We start from the raw sequence: 20,489 nt of genomic DNA on the forward strand, positions 1-20,489 counted from the left end.
CCCCCTCCTCCCAATGGCCGGATCCCGTCGCCGGCAGTCCCCGCTGCCCATTTGCAGCGCGGATCCACGCTGACACAAGCAAAGTGCGTCCTCAAGCTGCAGCCTCCGCCACGACGTTGCGGCCTCATCGGATTGGCTCATTGGCTTCCGTGAACTCCCCGCGGTAACCATTGAGGAATTACCTCTGCGTCCAGCAGCAGGAGTTGGGGACGTGGGTGGCAGAGATCACCAACCGTGACACCTACAAGCGGCACTGGCTCGACTCCTTCTACACGGCCGAGCTCACCGCCCTCGAGTACGAACAGTGGCAGGTCCGACTACGCGGCGTGGCTGCCCGCTTCAACTTCCTATGGGGCGAGGCACCCATCGAGCTCGAACTGCCGCCACCGGGGGTTGTGACTGCGGCGGTGGCAAACGAGGACCGAGAGGCGAGGGAGTGCACCACGGTGGAGGCCACCACACATGAGTACATGGCGGACCTCTGCCGCCAGTAAGCCGAGGTAGTGGAGGCGGAGAGGAATATCTTCAAGGAGCGCGCGGTTGACGGGGAGGCCATCGTCCTCTCAGACAATGAGGAGCACCGCAGCAACGATTGCGGTGACGACGAGGAGGTCTTCAACCTTGAAGAATGGCGGAGGTTCTTCCCTGACTGCAGCGATGGCACAGGGCGGACCCCATGGGTGATGGGATTTCGCAGGCAGATTGACTCACCATCTATAAGGGTGGCGATGTTTAGTTTTAGTTTAAGTTCATGTTTCATTTTAAGTTCAAGTTCATGTTTAGGTTTAAAAACTAGATTATGTTTCGGTGGATGATTATGTACATTATGTGTCGAATTTCGGTTGTTTAAAGCTAATTTATGTTGAACTTATGAAAATTAATGTTTTACTCCGCTAAATTTAGGAGTTCAGTTAGGTCTGAGACCAACATTTAGTGGAGTAAAAATCCTTCACTAAGTTTACTCCGCCATTTTGCTCCTCTATTTTTATGGGATCAGCTAGAGTTGACCTAACAGGCTTTTTTAGATAGCTGTGGACCGCAAGTTATTCTTGGAGGCGTTTTCCCAAAATACCACGACCCAGATGGAATTTTGTAGGCACATTCGCTATCTCTGGTCGGAGATGTTCTTAATTTGCAATGATTTTTTTTTCGAACCGGGCATGACCCCTTTCCATTGCAAATGAACGGAAATACATTGTTCCGAGAAACAAACATGAGAAAAGGGAAAGAGGTGCAGCGAGTTCGGGCACTGCCAGGAAACCCACCGCGTTCGCCCGACATCGAAACGAACGCCATGGGGCGAAAACCTGACAACACCATAGTTCAACGATAACCTGAAATACTACAGTCTATTACAGCCAAAAGCTCATCACAAGAGCCAAATAGAAAACGGACAGCAGCTGGAAGCGACATCGGCAACTCTGAAAGCAGGCGAGATTGCGAGATCATTCTCCCTCGATTGGTCTCCTCGCCGCCTCGCACATCTTCATCATGCACATAGTGCTTGACCTGACCATCGCCGCCCCACTGCGCAGCTCCTTGACTCCATCACCTTGCTGAAGATCTGCCCAATATAGCAAAAAGGAGCACACGGAAAACACAATCTCAAACGGTGTTTTAATCTGTTTCTTCTCAAAGATGGCTCGATTTCTAGCCAACCAGATAGCCCAGCAAACGGCCGGCAGGCCAACAGTATAGTATTTCTTCCCATAGGGAAGGAAAGTGTGGCATCAGAAGAAATATTGCTAACTGTTTGGACAGAGGTCCTTAATTTGCAATGATGCAGGGATCATGGTTGAAGCTTAGAATGAAAGAACGATTGGAGTGACGGACGAAGAATTATTAGTAGAGATGCAGTGGGAGCGACATGACAGTGACGAGGCTCTTTGCCGCGGGAAGTTTGAGCAGATCTGTCTGCGCCTTCTCTTTTCTGGATGTTTGCATTGCACGTAAGGGTTTTGTGATGGGGCCACGTACATGCATGGCCAGCTCCACGTAGGTACGCCACGTAAGTATGCATGTCGATGTCGGCAGACTAGCGTCTAGCTAGGTACTGCCGCTGGTTGTATTATTCATGCATGTATGCTAGCTGCTCTACGACAACGTACATACAGTGAGTAAACTCTTCTTGATATATCATATTGATCGGATATGTGTATATTTATAATAGATTGATAGATACATCATTCGTTTCTACACAGTAAGGACTATGGATGGAGACTCCTGCCTATGGATCCTGGTACAAATTAAGTTTGCCTCCTGGATGCACGGGTGGCACTCCACGCTCTATCTCTAATCTCAAATATAAGATCTACGTATACAGATATGTATACCCGTTGGTAGTACGTAGGTAGTAGGTGGTGGTGACCATGCAAAAACAACAAAAAAGGTACGAACTCACGTCACATGCATGGTTCCGAGGGGACCGGATCGATGCCGACCAGATCGATTCACGCTGCAGCTACCTAGCTAGCATGCGACATATACGTACATTTCAGTGTACAGTCCGTATGCGCGTCTGTATGAGTTTCTATTATTGTGTGTGCTGTTGCATGTGTACATGTCTCCTTCATCTGTCAACGTACCTACAGTGACAGTGCAGTGCGTGCCTGTCTCTCTCTCTCTCGCTCTCTTCGTGTGTGTGTGTGTGTGACCAGAGCAGGCCATGTATGCATGTAACTATATACTTCCTTCATTTTTATTTACTTTGCATATTAAATTTGACTAAAGTTAAACTTCACAAAGTTTGATCAAGTTTATAGAAAAAACATGAACATTTACAGTAAAAAAATTATATGATGTGAAAGTATATTCAATATTGAATCTAATGATATTGATTTGTTATTGTATATATTAATATTTTTGTCTTTAAACTTTGTCAAAGTTTATAAAGTTTGACTTTGATCAAAAACTAATATGCATAGTAAATAAAAATGGAGGGAGTACAAAAACAATCATTCATGCATGATGGATCATCGATCCTCCATCCATCATTTCTTCATTCACACGCACCAATGACAATGTTCCAAACAATCAATCACCAGTCTCTAAATTGTCTCTTCTCATCCCTTCTGTGTCCTGTAGATGCGGAGAGAACTACATGCTCCTACCTAGCTACACTAGCTTCACCTTATGCTAATAGTTCATTCAATGAGGCTGGTCACTTAATCCTTCATTTATTAGACGTAGATTTATTTTGTTTTGGGTTGCGTTATGTTACATTAAATATTTACCACAAACACATATCTCCTCACTAACTACTTATATCACATACACAAACTTCTTTTTGTGTGTGTTATGTTACTATCTAAGTTACTCCCACTATGACCAGTCTGAGGGAGCCCATTAATCATCCATCCATGTTGCACAAGCACAACGCAACACATGAGGTACATTTAACACACATGATAATTAATTTTACAAATATAAAATTAGCATAGCTACCTCAACATATACAACATATAGATACCCCAACATTACAGCATGTTGATATGTCATGTAAAATCGACATTTATAATCAATCATACAGTTAAGTTGGCTATAAAGTAGATTATAAGACTAGTACTTTTTTCCACCTTCTCTTTCCTCTTTCTTCAAATTTATTGTATTTGCCTAGGTGCATGTGTAGAGGCAGACTCTTGCATAAGGAGCCCATTCTCCAAATTTGTTCATGTCTCTCTATGCCGCAGAGGCAAAAGTGCCATGTAAGCGGGCTATGCGCCTGCAATTACTTGCTCTTATGTCAAATGATTTAATTGGTCTATATGATGAAAAAAAGATTTGTTTTGTCCTTGCATATTGAAATTCTACGTCATCTAATCTAAATCCTTAAGCCTGGACTACTCATGGCGCATATGCATTAACTTCATCAACTCTGTCGGTACATTTTTTTTGTGAGGGGTCAACTTAGTCACTTACTTGGCACACTGGCCACACCGTTGTATAACACCCACAAGTAGGGAGACCTATATTAAGGAGATGCTCCATCGAGCTTTTGGGTTCATATATTCGAGGTCGGTTGTTCACTCTACAGCTTGAACCTAGCTAGTATTAAAAGACCAAGTTAATGATTACATAAACATGATTTTGTTGAAACAATTATACCAGCCTATTTATAGCCAAAGATGGTCACAGAGAACCAAATCAGGAGATTACACATGCGAAACACTACAAATGGAAAACACTACGGCGGTAGGGCTTGGACCGGCCAAAAAAGGAAAACATAGCTAAAGCTCATGATCCGATCCAGGGACACGGGCACCAATGTCCAATACCACTGAATGTGGCTCGTACAAAGGAGTTAATGATTTAAAGAATAGTCATTACATAATAGAACACTTGGCATGCCAAAAATCATCATCACCACTATTTTCATTGGCGTGCTAAAAAATCCTACCTTGATCACCATGTTCTTCGCCCTGTGTCCGGTGGTTACCGTTGCTCCTTATTCTCTTTATAACGATAACATATGAATATCAAGAGTACATCCCACCTCTGCAACAAAATATGTTCCAGAGCTAGTCAAGACATGAATCATGCACACATCAAATTATTTACAAAAATGAAAACAATTGGCATGATCCTAATAGTCATGTAGCAACATCAACCACCCTGGTGGCAGCACCCCAACTGCGAAATTGTTTCTCCAAAAGCGATGCCTCTCGAAACGAAGTGATGGATGGGGACTTAGGAGGTCAGATCATGTGATGTCACCAAGAGCAGCAAATTTGAGGCTTCGAGTGATGGTTGCTTCAACTTGTTGTAATCCTCTGGTTCCTTGTCGATGACCGGCTAAGCATGTCGGCAAAGTCACATTTGAGGGTGCCATCCTTCGAAGCACTTGTACGGCGATTATGAAAACGAAGCAGTGGGAAAAAAAGGCTAGCAACTCACAGCTGGACGCCAGACAAAAAAGTTGACCGTTGGTGGAAGAAAAAAGAAAACAACCGCTGGATATTTATTTGGCAAAACACCCATGAATGGGAGAGTCATGTTCATCCGGAATACACAGCACGGGGAGCCATGCATAGCATAGTGCTGGCAGCTGCACGCATGTACTCCCTCCGTTTTAAAATACTTGACTTCCATTTGTCTAAAAATGGATGTACCTATACACTAAAACATGTCTAGATACATCTATATTTTGACAAATAAAAGGCATGTATTGTGGAACGGAGGGGGTTCTCCAGTTGCATCCGTCCATCCATGCTGCGTCGCATGCATATACCGATCTACGACGTACACATCCAGGAATATGCCACAGCTCGCTAATTAAGCTTACGCCGTCCTCCATTAATCCTTGTGTGCTTCATATTTTGTGGCGGGTACCTTTGTCCTATCGTTTGTATGCTTAATGATCTGACCGAGGGCATTTTCGTCAAATTGGTGTGGTTTTAGTCGGCAGCGTACGTGTCTGGCCCTTCCCCTCTACAATTCCTGCAATGTCGATGGATGCCATGCAATGTCCTTGCTCGATTGCCGGGGAGAAGGATTCACTTTCACCAACCGTATTAATTGCTTTAGACTTTTTTAGATACGAATATATTTAACACTAAAAACATGTTTAGATACATCCGTATCTAGACAAATAGACAAGTAATTAGGAATGGAGAGAGTAGTAAATAAAGAGAGGAATAGTTGGATCATCACATGCAGACCACTAAAAGAAAATAGCCTCAACACAACCCATCTGATGAATGAGATCCATGAGCAGGGAATCAAAAGACAATGCGTAGGACAAATACAGGGAGGTTAATTATGTCACGGCTTGTCCCCCGCAAAAAAAAATTATGTCACGGCTTGTGCTCGTTGATGAAATGCTTTTGAAGGCTCAGCTCAAAACTATCTCACCAATGTGCGATAATGAAAGTATTTCGACTAACATAATTTAAACAGTTATTTTGATATATTCTCATATTCTCCACCTGTTGTAATTATTTATTTATTTTACTTTTTACTACCTATAATTTAAACAGTTATTTACGCTCCCATACCCCATTTTCCAAATCGCAAAAGCTTCATAACCTCTACATCCCTTGGTCAAATCATTCCACTCCTTTGAAGGAAAAGAGAGACGAGCCACCGGTCTATATTTCCAATGAAGGAATTTGGGTTCGCCTTTGAGTTTATTGAGTAATTGTTATTCTTAGGGGGCTAAACCTCTGTACTAGCTGAGACTAACGGCATAGATTTCTAGTCTTGTATCAAAAATTGTCCTTTGTTGAAATATATTGCCCGCCTCTCTCCATAACACGCATCCAGGAGAGGAATCAACTTGTGACTTACCCCGTTGTTTGTAAAAGTTTGGACTCCCCCTCAAGGTCTACCACTAGTGGTTAAGAATTGCCTTCATGGTGATATCACAAGAATAAGAGGGTAACCTTCATGGTAACACCTACCCCTCTGACGGTGACAAGTTTTCTTTCAAGGAAGTGAACATCGGAATACATCTTCGTCTGTGTGGTGTTTGGTTGTTCCTAACCGTAACTCATTTACTTGTGGTTAACTTTGCTCACTTGACCTTGCATGCATCATGTACTTGTATATCTCACCGTAGCATTGTTTTGGCCCACACTTTTCCACGTAGCCTAAACTTGCTAATAATCAAAGTAAATTAGTAGTTGTCCCTATTCACCCCTCTAGGTCCAGTTTGATCCTTTCACTATCCCTATCTCCATGACCACCCGATCCCTCTGCTGGCTCCGCCTTTTGTTGATTCCCAAAGTATACAAAAAAGAGAGGTATGGCTTGTAAACCAGTAGTAAATGGCACTTGTCGCAGTAATAAAAAGATGCAAATGGTGCGTGGCACTATGGTGGGGCACCCATACATGCTCACTGATGCTGGCCATGCTCTATATATACATGCATCCTTGCCAGGTTATGGACACCCAATCTCCATCCATCATTGCCGATTGATCCTTGATTCATCAGCCGAGAGCCGGAGATTGATCATGCCTATGGCAGCAGCACAGGGCAAGCTGAGTCCGGAGGCCATGGACAACGAAGTCATCAGCAACGGCAGCGCCAAGGACTACCTGGACCCTCCTCCGGCGCCGCTGGTCGACGCAGGCGAGCTGGGCAAGTGGTCTTTGTACCGTGCCGTCATCGCCGAGTTCACAGCTACACTGCTCTTCGTTTACGTCGCCTTGGCCACCGTAGTCGGCCACAAGCGCCAGACCGACGCCCAGGCGTGCAGCGGCGCCGGCGTGTTGGGCATCGCGTGGGCCTTCGGCGGCACGATCGCCGTCCTTGTCTACTGCACCGCCGGCATCTCCGGCGGCCACATCAACCCCGCGGTGACGTTCGGGCTGCTTCTGGCGCGCAAGGTCTCCCTTCCCCGAGCCTTCCTGTACATGGTGGCGCAGTGCGTGGGCGCCATCTGCGGCGCGGCGTTGGTGAGGGCCGTGCACGGCGGCCACCACTACGCGCTCTACGGGGGCGGCGCCAACGAGCTGGCGCCCGGATACTCCAGGACGGCGGGGCTCATCGCGGAGATTGCCGGCACCTTCGTGCTCGTGTACACCGTGTTCTCGGCGACCGACCCGAAGCGCATCGCCTGGGACCCGCACGTCCCGGTGCTGGCGCCGCTGCTCATCGGGTTCGCCGTGCTCATGGCGCACCTCGCCACCATCCCCGTCACCGGCACCGGTATCAACCCGGCGAGGAGCTTTGGCGCCGCCGTGGTGTACAACGACAAGAAAGCTTGGGACGACCAGTGGATGTTCTGGGTTGGCCCGTTCATCGGCGCCGCCGTGGCCATGGTGTACCACCAGTACATCCTCAGGAACAGCTCCATCTTCCGGTCCAACTACGATGGCGCAGTCTAGCTACTTCCATCCATCCATCCATTGATGCGTTCCGTATCTACTAGTAGATGAGTCGAGATCCACATTATGGATGGATCCACCGTGTGGCTGTTAAAATCGCTGGTCAATTAGTATGTTGTCGTGTTACTGAACGTATGTATGCATTGTATTGTATGTTAGTGTTGGGCTTAAGTGTTAGCTAGTTACTGCAAGAGATAACACACCCCATGCATGCCATGACTATCTAGTGAGAGAAACCAAAATACTACTTCCCATGATTTTTGTACTTGTCTTCACTTTCCAACTTTCACTTTGCAACTATTTTTATTTTTCATTTTACCAGTTTTGGCTCTCACTTTTTTTCCTAATCAGCAGTGTCACTCACGTCACATTCATGTTTTCTTTTTCTATGTCACGTCATCTCTCTTCACTCTCCTTGTAATTTGATGTTAGTTGACATTTTACACTGAATGATTGCTAGTCTACTGCGATAAAATTCAATTTTGTCAATGCGGTTTGAGTTGGGACACAGGATTTGAAGTTAAAACCAAGACGTTAACCCTATGTCTATTTCGTATGAAATTTAACCAGATTGGCCGGTCACTAAATTACTTGCGCTTTACGGGAATCTTTCAAATTTTCCTGTGTAGTTATAATTTAAAACCCAAAAAATTAACTTGAAGCTAATACATCATGTGGTTTCTCTCAAACCCTATATATGTCATATAGTAGTGTTCCTATGTAAATTAGTTCATTCATCAGCATCATGCACCGGATCCGCATCTGCATGTACATGCATGCATGCCATACAGCATACAGGCAGGGTGCAGTGACCACCGTACCACGTACATGCAGGGGGTACTACTGCCCGCAGGGTTGTGAATGTGGACAAATTTTCAATTGGATCTGAATTTGATGCGTGAATTAATGTGTCAGGTCATATATATACATGGCGCCAAATTAGCTGAATTACCTTGCGTGCAATGCATAGTAATTCTCCTAGTATTTGACACTTTACTTCAACTGCTTTGTTCCGCGGCGTTGCATGGGCGTACGTGTCTAGCTGGACCAGTCGAGGTGTCAACGTATGTGCGCTGCGCTCCACAGTCCCTAGATTAGCTTCTTCCTCGGAGAGACAGACAGACTCGAAGAGAGGCCCAGACAAGGCCATGCATGCAGCTACATGCAAAAACAATCATGCATGCATCATCGTCGACAGTACCATTCCTTATTCTCCTACCATTATTCCTTTTTTCACGCAATCTCACTAGTCTTAGTTATCTCTTCTTAACCCATCCGTGACATGTAGAATTGTAGATGTTGGGAGTACATACTCCTACCAAGTTTTACCATGTTTCATTTCCTGCTTAGGGTTTATGGTTATCAAGTTTTAATAGTTGTGACTTGCTGAAATTCTGAAATTTTGTCAAAGCTTATTCAAGGTTGTTCTTGTTTCAAAGCTCTCGTCGCAAGGAACATGGATATGCAAAACAAGCAGAAATTGCACTTTTGTTTCAAAAGATATAATAGATTCAAATTCAAAAGTTAAAAGAAAAACATGGGAGGTGAGATGCGTGGCATATGCCAAATGTGGCATGCATGGAACCCATCTAAATTAATTAAGGACTAAAACATATGCAAAGGCCAAACAGGTTTCCGAATCGTGACGCAATCGTGCGGCCCAGGATGCCCTCAGAAAAGTGTGATTGCGCCCCCACACCCAGGTGTCACAAGTACACCCAAAGAACTAGGAAATGAAGAAACAATTTATGTGATTAGTAGGGGATTGATTATGTCACAGGTATGGAATGGGGAGTAACAATTTAACAAAATCTTACACATTATTAGATCGATATGTCGATGGTTAATTTGTGTGGTTATTCTTCCTCACACAGTACGTCAAGTTTCTGTATAACTAATACTCCCTCCGTCCGAAAATACTTGTCTTAGAAATGGTTGAAAATGAATGTATCTATAACTAAAATAAGTCTAGATACAATCATTTTTAGGACAAGTATTTCCGGACGGAGGAAGTAGGTGGGAGTAGAATTTCTGTAGTCTTACCCAATGGCTGAAATTCACTGGATGCTGCTCACGTGCATGGGTTTCCCGGGGAACAAGCACAGTGAAGGGCCGTAGTTGTGCAGCAGCAGTAGTGTGATCGAGACCGGCGGCCGGTGTGAAAATATATGGACAAATCTTGCTGCCGTCTAATTGAATTTGAATCGGAATGAATGGTGTCACATGATTCATACCGGCCGTATAGTAGTATCTCTCTCCCCTGATTTTTACAAATAATACCGGCCGTGTGGTGTGGTCAACCGGCCGGGACCATACACATGCATATGCAAAGTCAGTGTACACGTACTACGCAGGAAGACATTGCTTTCTGGATCTCCTAAATATTTTGTTGCATGCCTATGCTTACGTACATAGTTGGTCACATGCATGGGTTTCCCGGGGAACAAGAACAAAACATAATCTACTGTAAAATGTTTAATTTTAGTCGGCAGTGCCGGTGTACGTACGAACGAGCAGCTTGCTTGCTGGTCCCTCCTTCCCACACCAACGCCACCCGGTTTTTGTACATACTACACCGTGGAATGTTGCTCAAAAGATTTTGATAGATCAGTGTAGGTATATATCAAGAGAGTATATAACACAAAACTCGTGCCTTTCATATTAGAAACAGTGTAGGTATCCCCGCAAAAAAAAAAAAAAAAACAGTGTAGGCTTAAGAGCATCTACATGCGCGGCCACCAAATCCCGCTCCTCAAACACCCGCGGATGCATCTGTGGGCACTGACCAGGCGCTCCTTAAATCGTGGCATTCACATATATGTATCTCATATCCGATACTTTATATCCATACTAAAGCATGCAAAATGAATAAAACTATGTAGATCATCAAACGAACATAAACAGACATAGAAATGCACATTTCGTTCATCAAAAATCACCAACGGATGTCCAATAGATCCACAATCCCTATTTGGCCCACAAACCTGGGTGGAGCCTCCAACCACACAACCTACCGGCTGAGACGCAATCGGCCAGTCTAGTGCTGTTTTTTTCTTCTGTTTTTCTTTTATTTTTTTGGTTTTCTATTTTTTGATTTAATTTTCATTCCCTTTTTATTTTTTATTTTCATTTTTATATCTCATCTCTCAGTTTCTTTATTTTGAGTTTGTTTCCGCTGGGTTTTTCTGGTTTTCAATTTATATTGTTTCAATGTAAGGTGAATATTTTTTATTATATGCTGAATTTTTTCCAATATACAGTGAAAAATTTCTATATACAAACTCAAGATTTTATTAAGTATAGTGAACCTTTTATAAATACAGTTAACTTTTTTAACGTACCATGAACTTTTTTATAATGTACAGTGAACTTTTTAAATATAGACTGCACTTTTAAATTAAATACATTTTTTTCTAATATATATGTATATATTGATTTTAAAATATTTTAGGTCTTTCGAAAATCCTAAAATTGTTTATTAAAAAAACGCCTTTAAAACTGCAGAGAAAAAAAAACTAAACCAGCTCAAATGAGCATGCAGCGTGGGCGGGCCCATTTGCACCTGGCTTCAGGCGTTGGGTCACCTATTAGACGGTCTCAGGCATCAAATAGGAGCACTTGATGGTCGGTTCAGAGGGAAAATGAGGGAGGGGGTGAAAGGAGGGAGAGAAGAATATGGCTAGTCAGGCACAAGTTAAAAAGAAGGCATTTCCTTTTATATTCAACGGTCGAAACACTATAAAATAAAATAAATACAGATATGTTTCATAAATAAATGTCATATAGCTATTTTGAATATTTATGATGTAGGAGTAGTTAAATAAGTACACTAAAAATCAAAAATCAAAATAAATATAAGTACACACTCAAGCTAGCTCTCAACCGTGCGAATAATAAATGAAGTGTCCTAAGTAACCAAGAGCTCTTGTTATCTACACTGATGAAATTAGGCCAATATTATAGCATACATATATGTCCATTCACGGAGATTCAAACGGCGTGGATCGATCAATACCGATGGGAACTAGGACAAGAGTATAGCAAGCATTGCTCATACATCGTCAAGTAGCATATGAGTTTGGAGAGCCATGTTTGGGGACTAGGCGACGCGCAAATTTTCTCCCGCATTTGTCCGTGGACAAGAGGGGGCCAATCCACATACATGAATATGGGGGAGAGCCATCCAATGCTGCCCGTATACATTTGGCCAACAATTCAAACTAACCGGACGAAATTTATTCAAACATGGCGGATTTCATTCAAGTCCGGTTATAATTTACATAAAAAGGTCGATATTTCAACCGTATAACAAAAAAACTATGAAAAAAAAATCTAAAACCTATACCGGACGACCACCTCGTATGTGTGGCCGCCCTGCCCTGCCGCGCCGCCGTCGCCGTCATTGCCGTCATCATGGTTGTCATCGTCGACGTCGTGGTCCCTCCAGCGGTGGAACGGTACCGGAGGGCCACGACAACCTTGTCCAATGATTGCCTGCCGCTCGCGGAGGAGCTTCTACATATATACAATCTACGAAATACAGACAATGGAACCTTCATACTCGTATAAGTTGAAGCAAGTAAGCACCTCACAAAGAACTGAATATGCAGCTTCACAATTCCCTTGCCGATCCAGTCCACATTAGATCATATATTGGTTCATCAATTACTTGTTAGCATGTAATCCCGCAATCCAACACAAACATAGCCCATTAATTCATCACAAACACGAACTCGGCGACCCCGAATTCAGGGACAACGAAAGAAAGAAAAAGATCATGACCTTGTTGGAATTGGGTATCAGGCTCTGGAAATCTTCTTGCCGATCCTGCTCCTCTGCCGCTGTGGCCCAATCAATGATCAAACCCAACAAGAAATTAATAATTAGCTATTGAAAAGGGCAAGAAGAGAAAAGAAAAGCTCACAGCGGCAACCAAGGTCGTCACCATGTTCTCCAATTCCGCTCCTCTGCCTGTGGCCCAATCAACGATCAACTCCAATAGGCAATTAATAATTAGCACTTGAACATGGAAAGAAAAGAAGCAAAGCCCACGACGGCAAGGCCATCACCTTCTCAGAGTGGTTGTGCATGGTGCACCTTAGTGGGATACATCTGCAAGTAAAAGACACATCATGCAAATTTACTTGCGCTTAATGAAGGATTGGGGCATAAGAATACCTACATGATTCCATATTTAACTCGGTAGCAAGACCAACACTTCAATTCAAAGTAAGAGATGTCCATTGCTGAACACTTCCTACACCAAACAAACAACATGCATATGGATATTATCCCTCACTAACCGGTAAACTTGCACACACACCCTGCCACCACTATTTCAACCTAACCATACCACTATATTAACAACATACCAAATAATCAAGCGGCATTGCAAATTTTCGTATGGAGGGGTTTCTGGAAACAGGGAGATAAATATACCAATTTACATGGAACATCCGTGCGCTAAGAATCTATCTTCCTCCTACTTCTTTGCCCTCCCTCTCTCCCTCCTCCTCCTGTTAGCCAAGACAACAAATCAAAGCATCAAAGCTAGCAAATAAAAAAGGATACAACAGGGGAAAGTACCACCATGAAAACCAAGTCAAACCACTATAATTTTTTTAGCAAGCAACATACACTCAAGAACCACATGGCTGCAGCAGGCGCATGCTATCACTGTGCAGATCGAACATATATTTTTCAGGCTAGGGCACACCACGTGCACCACCAAATCATAGTTGGTCGCATGCCTTGTGAATCTTACGTGTGCAAGTCTCATGCTTGAATCCTTGGTGAGAGAGATTGGAGGAGGAGCAGGGAGGAAGAGAAGAAAGTTGGGGGAGGAGAAAAGGAGAGGAGAAGAGCTCACCTTTTCGAAGCTACGAACTGCGATGACAATGCTCGAAGAATGACAACATGCGAGGGGTGCGCAAGATCCTTCAATCCTCTCCATCTTCCCCTGCCGCTGCAAGGATGGTGGAAGGTGAGCGGGCGAGCTCCCAGGAACAGACGGGAGGCGGCGGGGCGGAGGAGAGTGGGGATTTTTTTACTGTGTACGTGTGGAGGCTAGGGTTTTTACTCATCCACATAATCCAATTGCACCCAAACCAGGGAAAAACCCATCTCGTTTACTCGACCCCACACGACCTAACAGTTAACGAGACCCATCTATCATCGACTCTGGTTGAAATCATAGATGTGCAACACAATTGGACGGACGAGCTAACGCCATCCAATCAAAACGTATGACATTTACCACATCGTTCGGCCTAGCATGGTAGACCAGCATCCTTTCCAAGTTAGATGAGTAATGCAGATATAGAAGATAATGGAAGCATTACCCAAACTAAGAGATACTATCTTTGTCCTCGTTTATTGGTCTCTTTTGTAATTTGCGCCAATTTTTGACCAAATATTTAATTAATAAAATGTTAATGCATGTCAACAAAAATTATATCGTTGGATTTGTTTTTGAACCTAATTTTCAATGATATAATTTTTGCTAACATGCATGAATATTTTATTAGTTAAATCTATGTTCAAAATTTGGCACGAAATACAATGAGAACCAATAAACCAGGAGGAAGGTAGTATATCTCATCCAACGTGTACAAATTCTGTAAGAAGGGTGAATTAATACTCGCGGCATAAATATACTCGTAAGCATTTTCTATGCAAGAACGAAGCTACTATGCTTCACTCTAGTGTCGTGCGTGGACGAGCTGATCTAAGAAAACACATAAAGATTAGTATATTCCTACATATGAGTCACGTTATTTATTTTTCCTCGAAAGAAAAGGAAAAAAAAAGTCGCTCGACAAACAGGAAAACTCTTACTCGGCGGACAGAGCTGCTGCGCAGCGGCGGCGGCGGCCTGGATCTGGGCTCTGTGAGGTGCTCGATGAACCGCCGGCCAGTGTGGAAAGGAAGCTATGGAGACAGCTTTGGGGCCTCTTCCTGCTTCTTCTGTCCTTTTTATGTATGTTGTGTTCTATAGTTTCCATGTTCTATGTGCACTAAATCTTCCATGTTCTAACTACTTGTTGCCTCCCAGTGATTTGTTTCTTTCAGATGGATGGATCTGCTACGAAATACGAAGTTCATCAGCTGCAACAGGAGGACGAGATTAATTCGCGACTTTTCAAAAGATCCGGGAATAAGCATGTTAAATGGGGATATAACATGTCGGGGATATCAAGCAGTAAATTTGTTATTTACTTTCTTTGTATGGTCATCTACGCTACGCGTCTGTTCTCAATACATCTTCTTGCACCCTCAGTCAGCCTTCAAGCAGCGATGTCTTTCGATGTTAACGTCGTTATACACTGATCGGGTTGGCTTCTGATTCTTACCATTTCAGGCTTTCAGCTGAGGAGGGAAGAGATCCAACTATTTGTCGTCACATTCTGCTCTTTGTGTTTGCAGAGGGCTTCTTGTAGTCCCAAGCGCTCTTAAATTTCAACAGCCTGCTTCATCTTCTGCGTCGAAAATGAAATACTATAATGGTTCGACAACTGCTTTAAGAAATTAGCATGATTGTGAAGGGGGCACTGCTTTCCTTTAACCATTTAGTTAACATATCCAGTGGCACTTTATGTATCTCATCTCATGGGCAGACACGCATAGATAGAATGTCTTAGGAGTTGGACCGAAGAAAAGAAAGATGCCCACTCCAATCTATCATCAATATTTTAATTTGAATGCCCTGGCCCAAGCAAACAAAATCAAAAGGGATTCATTGTCTCTCTCTTCAACCCAATCAATGCTCACACAATGCAGCTTGCCCCAAGAAAAGGATCAATTATCATGTGCTCGTTTCTTTCATAAACTCTTGCCTCTGCTGTTAATTCAGTTGGAATTGCGTGCTACGAAATTCATCATCTGCAGCAGGAGGTGACTTTTTAAAGGGTCTGGGAACGAGCATATTTAGTGGGGATCAACATCTGCTCTCTTTTCTCAGTGTCACAGGTACACATCTGTTCTGAATATGTCCCCTTGAAACTTCAGTCACATCCTTCAAGCAGTTAATGTTCGTTCATAGACAGATTGGGCTATTACAGTTTCAGCAATTCAGAAACCCAACTATTTCGTTCTGCTGTTAGTGTTTGCAAAGGGCTCTCTAAAATTTCTGCAATCCGCTTCATGTTCTGCATCACCAACAAATGAAATAAAGTGGTTCGGCACCTCACTACTTTAAGCAATAAGCACCTCACAACGATTTATTAGTATATTCGTCAAGCATGGCAAGTGGCAGTTAGTTTACATGTTCAGATGCGCACCGGCCAGTGCACACACATTCTAGAATGTCTCTGGACTGAAGAAAAGAAAGATGCCCACTCCATCCATTATGCTTTTTGAAAAGCGTGGCTTGTTGCAACTTTGGTTCCATCATCAGCATCCTAATTTCGATGCCCAGGCAAAGCAAAGCAGAAAGGCCTCCTTGTCTCTTGTTTTGAGCCCAATGCTCACACAGCAATCAAAGGCCTGCCTAATCTGATTCTAACCCCACAGAGAATTCACAAGCACAGCACAGGAGCAATATTCCCATCGCCATCGCCATGAGCGTGATTGCGGCTGCTGTGGGGAAGCAGGTCCTCGACAAGCTGGGCGGCGAGCTGGGCAGCTACGTCGTGTCAGAGGTCACTCTGCAGTGGAGGTACAAAGACGACGTGTTGAAGTTGGGGGAGAAGATGAAAGATGTGGAGGCCGTGCTGGGTGATGCCGACGAGAGGTCGCGTCGAGGAGGACGAGAAGACGGAAGAGTGTACGAGCGGTGGCTTACCAAGTTTAAGCGTGTGGCCTATGATGTGGAGGACGTGCTGGATGAGTTGGAAGCCAACGAGCTCATCAAGAAGAGCCAACCCAAGGTAACTCTACTTTCCCTCTCCTCGTCGCTGGCCGTACGCCCCTCTTGCGGCTTCCGTATTGTAGGTTTGTCTCGCTGTTAGGGCTGCACCATGGAATTATCCAACGACCAACAGCGAGCGAGTCGTCTCAACGAACGGCTGAGATGTCAATCCCTCCACAGCGGTGGCCAGCAAGCACGGGGCAACACAGTATCGGTTTCAGGAGAAGAAGCCATCTTTCGGCATTCGTCTCGGCGGTGAGCTGCGGTCTGTGCAGAGGCCTCCAGAGACTACTCAGTATTTTCCTGCTAATTTAATGGGATATCTGAGATGTTTATTCTTCTTCATCTAATCTAAAAAGATAGGGATCCATTCTGCGTTCCTTTTTTTTGTGTGAATAAATCCATTCTGCGTTTATTGTGGTTGGAGCAAATGTCTTTGTGTAAATCAGGGGGCGAAGGGATTGGTTAGGAGCTAGTCCGTAAGTTAATTTGCCTGTGTGCTGCCCGTAAGTGTAGCTTTTTTGATCTGATTATGCCATAGCCCATCTTTACATATCCCTTCTTTTGTAACCAACATGCGTCCTTCTCAATCAGCCAGGCAGATGAGAATCCGAAAAAAGATGTGCTTAGAGACTGAAGTTATTAACTTAAACTCTTTTATCTTTGCAGGTCAGCTTATGGTTTTCCAGAAACAATCAACTCCTGCAGCGAATGACCATGCCCCACAAGATGAAGAAGGTGATGGAAAAAATAGACGCAATTGAAAAGGAGGGCAGAACGAGGCTCAGTCTTGTGCCGCAGGAAGCAAGGGGAGAAGGGAGCAGAAACAATGAAACACTTGCAGCCAACTGGAATGTTGCTGGCATGAAAACTGGAATGGTGGGCAGGGGTATCGACAAGGAGAAGATAATCAGCCTGCTACTCACAAGTGAAGAAGCTAACCAGGATATCTCCATCATTCCAGTTGTCGGCCTTGGTGGCATAGGCAAGACAACATTGGCTGAATCAGTTCTTGCAGACAAGAGGGTCAGTGTCTTTGACATCTCAATATGGGTTAATGTGTCCATGCAGTTTGATTTGCACAAAATTGGGAGTGTCATCCTGAAAAGAATGATGGATGACACTATCAACCTTGACAACTGTGATTTGCAGTTTCATCGTCTGAAAAAAGAACTTGCTACTAGAAGATACTTGATTGTTCTGGATAATCTCTGGGAAGAAGATGGAAATAATCTTGAAAGGCTCAAGGAGATGTTACAGCATGGCCGAAAGGGCAGCCGTGTTATAGTAACCACCCGAAACCTACGCGTAGTGCAACAATTACGCACTGGTTTTCTTGCAAATGAGAGGAAAATTTGCCCAGTTCCAGAGTCTGAAATAATAGAGTTGGATGTTTTAGAACCTGGTGACTGTTGGGAATTAATGAAGCAAAGGGCATTTAGGCCTGATGATGACCATACTGGCTTGGAAGAAATTGGAAAGCAGATTGCAGCCAAGTGTGGAGGATTACCGCTCGTGGCAAATGCTCTTGGGCAAGTAATGTCAGAGCTAAGGACCGTGGGGGCATGGGAACATATAAGGGACACCAAGGTTGTTTTGGATTTTCAAGAAGAACATCAGCAGGAAACATTAGAGAGTCTAATGCTGAGCTATTACTGCATGAAGAAAGAATTCAGAATGTGTTTCACGTACTTGGCAGCCTTCTCCAAGGGCTTTGTCATGGACAGCAATCGTCTAATCCGGCAATGGAATGCACTTGGATACATTAATTCAAGGCACGATGGTCAAAGGTGCATCAACTACCTTTTGGGGATGTCCTTTCTTCGGATTCCAGGATCCGCTTTGGTTAGTACCTATAGACACCATTTCTCTTGTACCGTTGTATAGCTGGTTCATTTTTACCATTATGTTTTTTTACTCTATTTATAGACGAGAACACGCTTTCATAAATTGTACTCTGGTATGGTTTAGATTAGTCCCTACACTTTGACTTTTCATTTATGTTAATGATTTCATATATCCATCTCCAAATTTTTCATTTATTATTAGCATTGATAACTTCATTTTTATACTTTACTAGGTCATTTATTTTGACTACGTTGGGTTTATATATTTTTAATTTTAGATTCTTCCTTGTCCTTTTATATTTTTTTAGTTTTACATTCTTTCTTATCCTTCGATTCCTGGATTTAATGTCTCGATTGTGTGCCACAAAATTAGAACATATATATGATGGTGATTCAATCCTAGTTAGAGTCCACCAAATTATGTGGATGGTACTATTCTTTTCTAGTGAGAATTTGTGGCATTACTTTGGCAACCCGCCACTTTTTTTGCAATGGAAGATACATCCCCCCTACATGTATATTAATTTAATAAGTTTAGCAATAAGGCTTTCGAACGATATCTTAACTTAGTGGAGTATCAAACTACAAGATGTCATTTGCTAGAGCTACCAGGTTAACATTACAACACAATAGTTTTGCGGGAACAAACCTGGATCGATATAAAAGTTCACAAGCTGGTTATAGAAACAAAGAAATTACAGTGCAAGCGCACTAGGTGGTGTGTGTGAGCGTGACCATGAGCACTAATCCTTACACTCTGCCCATGGCCCTCCGGTAGTCTAGAATCTTCTGGGTTGTCCTCTAGGCAGCCCACATCATTATTGTGATTCCATGGACCATGACTACAGTGATCTTGGGAATGGCGACAAACTCATAAAATTTAATTGACTTCAAACTAACAGTGAGAAACCCGACCAGGTATTGTCGTGTATTCCCCGCCCCCGCCCACTACTCGTCCCTATCCCCACTCACAGGGCAAGCTTTTCCTCGTCCGCGATACCCGCAGAGGATTCCTGCCCTTTCTGAGTTGTTGATGCAACAACATTGTACGACGGTGGTTGCGTGGTCACTGGATGACAGGAGAGATTGGGAAGGCGCCACGACACAGGGATAGGTAGCTTAGGGAGGTGTTGTGACCAATGACTACTAGTACCAACCAGAGGCGAGGTCGGGACAGTGCCAGCGTTCTAGTGTGCACGGCCCGGAGGAGCGGGGCAGCGAGCGACCATGGGGAATAGCCGAATAGGAGAGATATAGGGCGGGCCAGTAGGATCGGGCTAGCAAACGGCTGCTGGTGAAGTGGCAATTGGCGGCGGCGACGGGTCATGTGGTCAATATGGGGAAGAGAGAGGGTGGCACCGGGCAGCTATGCGGGGATGATGGACTAAGGGAGGCTAGGCTTCGGGAGAGGGATTTAGGTTTAGTCCCTTAGGGCTGCAAAGGTGGTCACACATGCCAGGCCCCTCCCGGCGATGGTATTGAGAGAGACAGTTGACAGGAATAAATGACGAGAGATGATTCATATTCCTTTATGTGGTTCACGTGAATCTGGCTCAGATAAGACATAACCATGGGCCAAGTGCATATGGTAGCACTATTCAAAATTATTGTATTTCTTCCTTCCCTATTTACACGGTGTCCACATATTTCAAGGTTTAACTTTGACCTTCAATTTGGTCGATAAAAACATGAGTTATATGTCACAAAAATTATCATTCAATTCATACTCCAAATGTTTCCAGTGGTACAATTTTTATGACATGTGACTCACATATTATTTTTCAAATTGATGGTCAATTTTCAATCATGAAATGCAAGGTCGCCATGTAAATTGGGACGAAGGGAGCATTCCACTCTGTCAGACCCCAAGCCATGAGTGTCATCTCCTGAAGAACATACCACAGTAGCCCTAGCTAAGATTAATGTTTGCCTTCCGTTTCCTCCTGAGCAGTGTGAATGTGAGCGC

The 20,489-nt window shown here is 43.8% G+C and overlaps 1 protein-coding gene and 1 pseudogene across 1 annotated transcript; both read left to right on the forward strand.

Moving 5' to 3' along the window:
• Nucleotides 1-6,920: 6,920 nt before the first annotated feature.
• On the forward strand, nt 6,921-8,042 carry LOC119289338 (aquaporin PIP2-5-like). Its single transcript, XM_037568688.1, has one exon. The coding sequence runs from the start codon at nt 6,953-6,955 to the stop codon at nt 7,826-7,828; it is 876 nt and encodes a 291-aa protein (XP_037424585.1). The 5' UTR covers nt 6,921-6,952; the 3' UTR covers nt 7,829-8,042.
• Nucleotides 8,043-16,245: 8,203 nt separating this feature from the next.
• LOC119287228 overlaps nt 16,246-20,489 on the forward strand; it is an 8,756-nt pseudogene continuing 4,512 nt past the window's right edge.

Source organism: Triticum dicoccoides, chromosome 4A, assembly GCF_002162155.2.
Source record: "Triticum dicoccoides isolate Atlit2015 ecotype Zavitan chromosome 4A, WEW_v2.0, whole genome shotgun sequence".
Lineage (NCBI taxonomy): Eukaryota > Viridiplantae > Streptophyta > Magnoliopsida > Poales > Poaceae > Triticum > Triticum dicoccoides.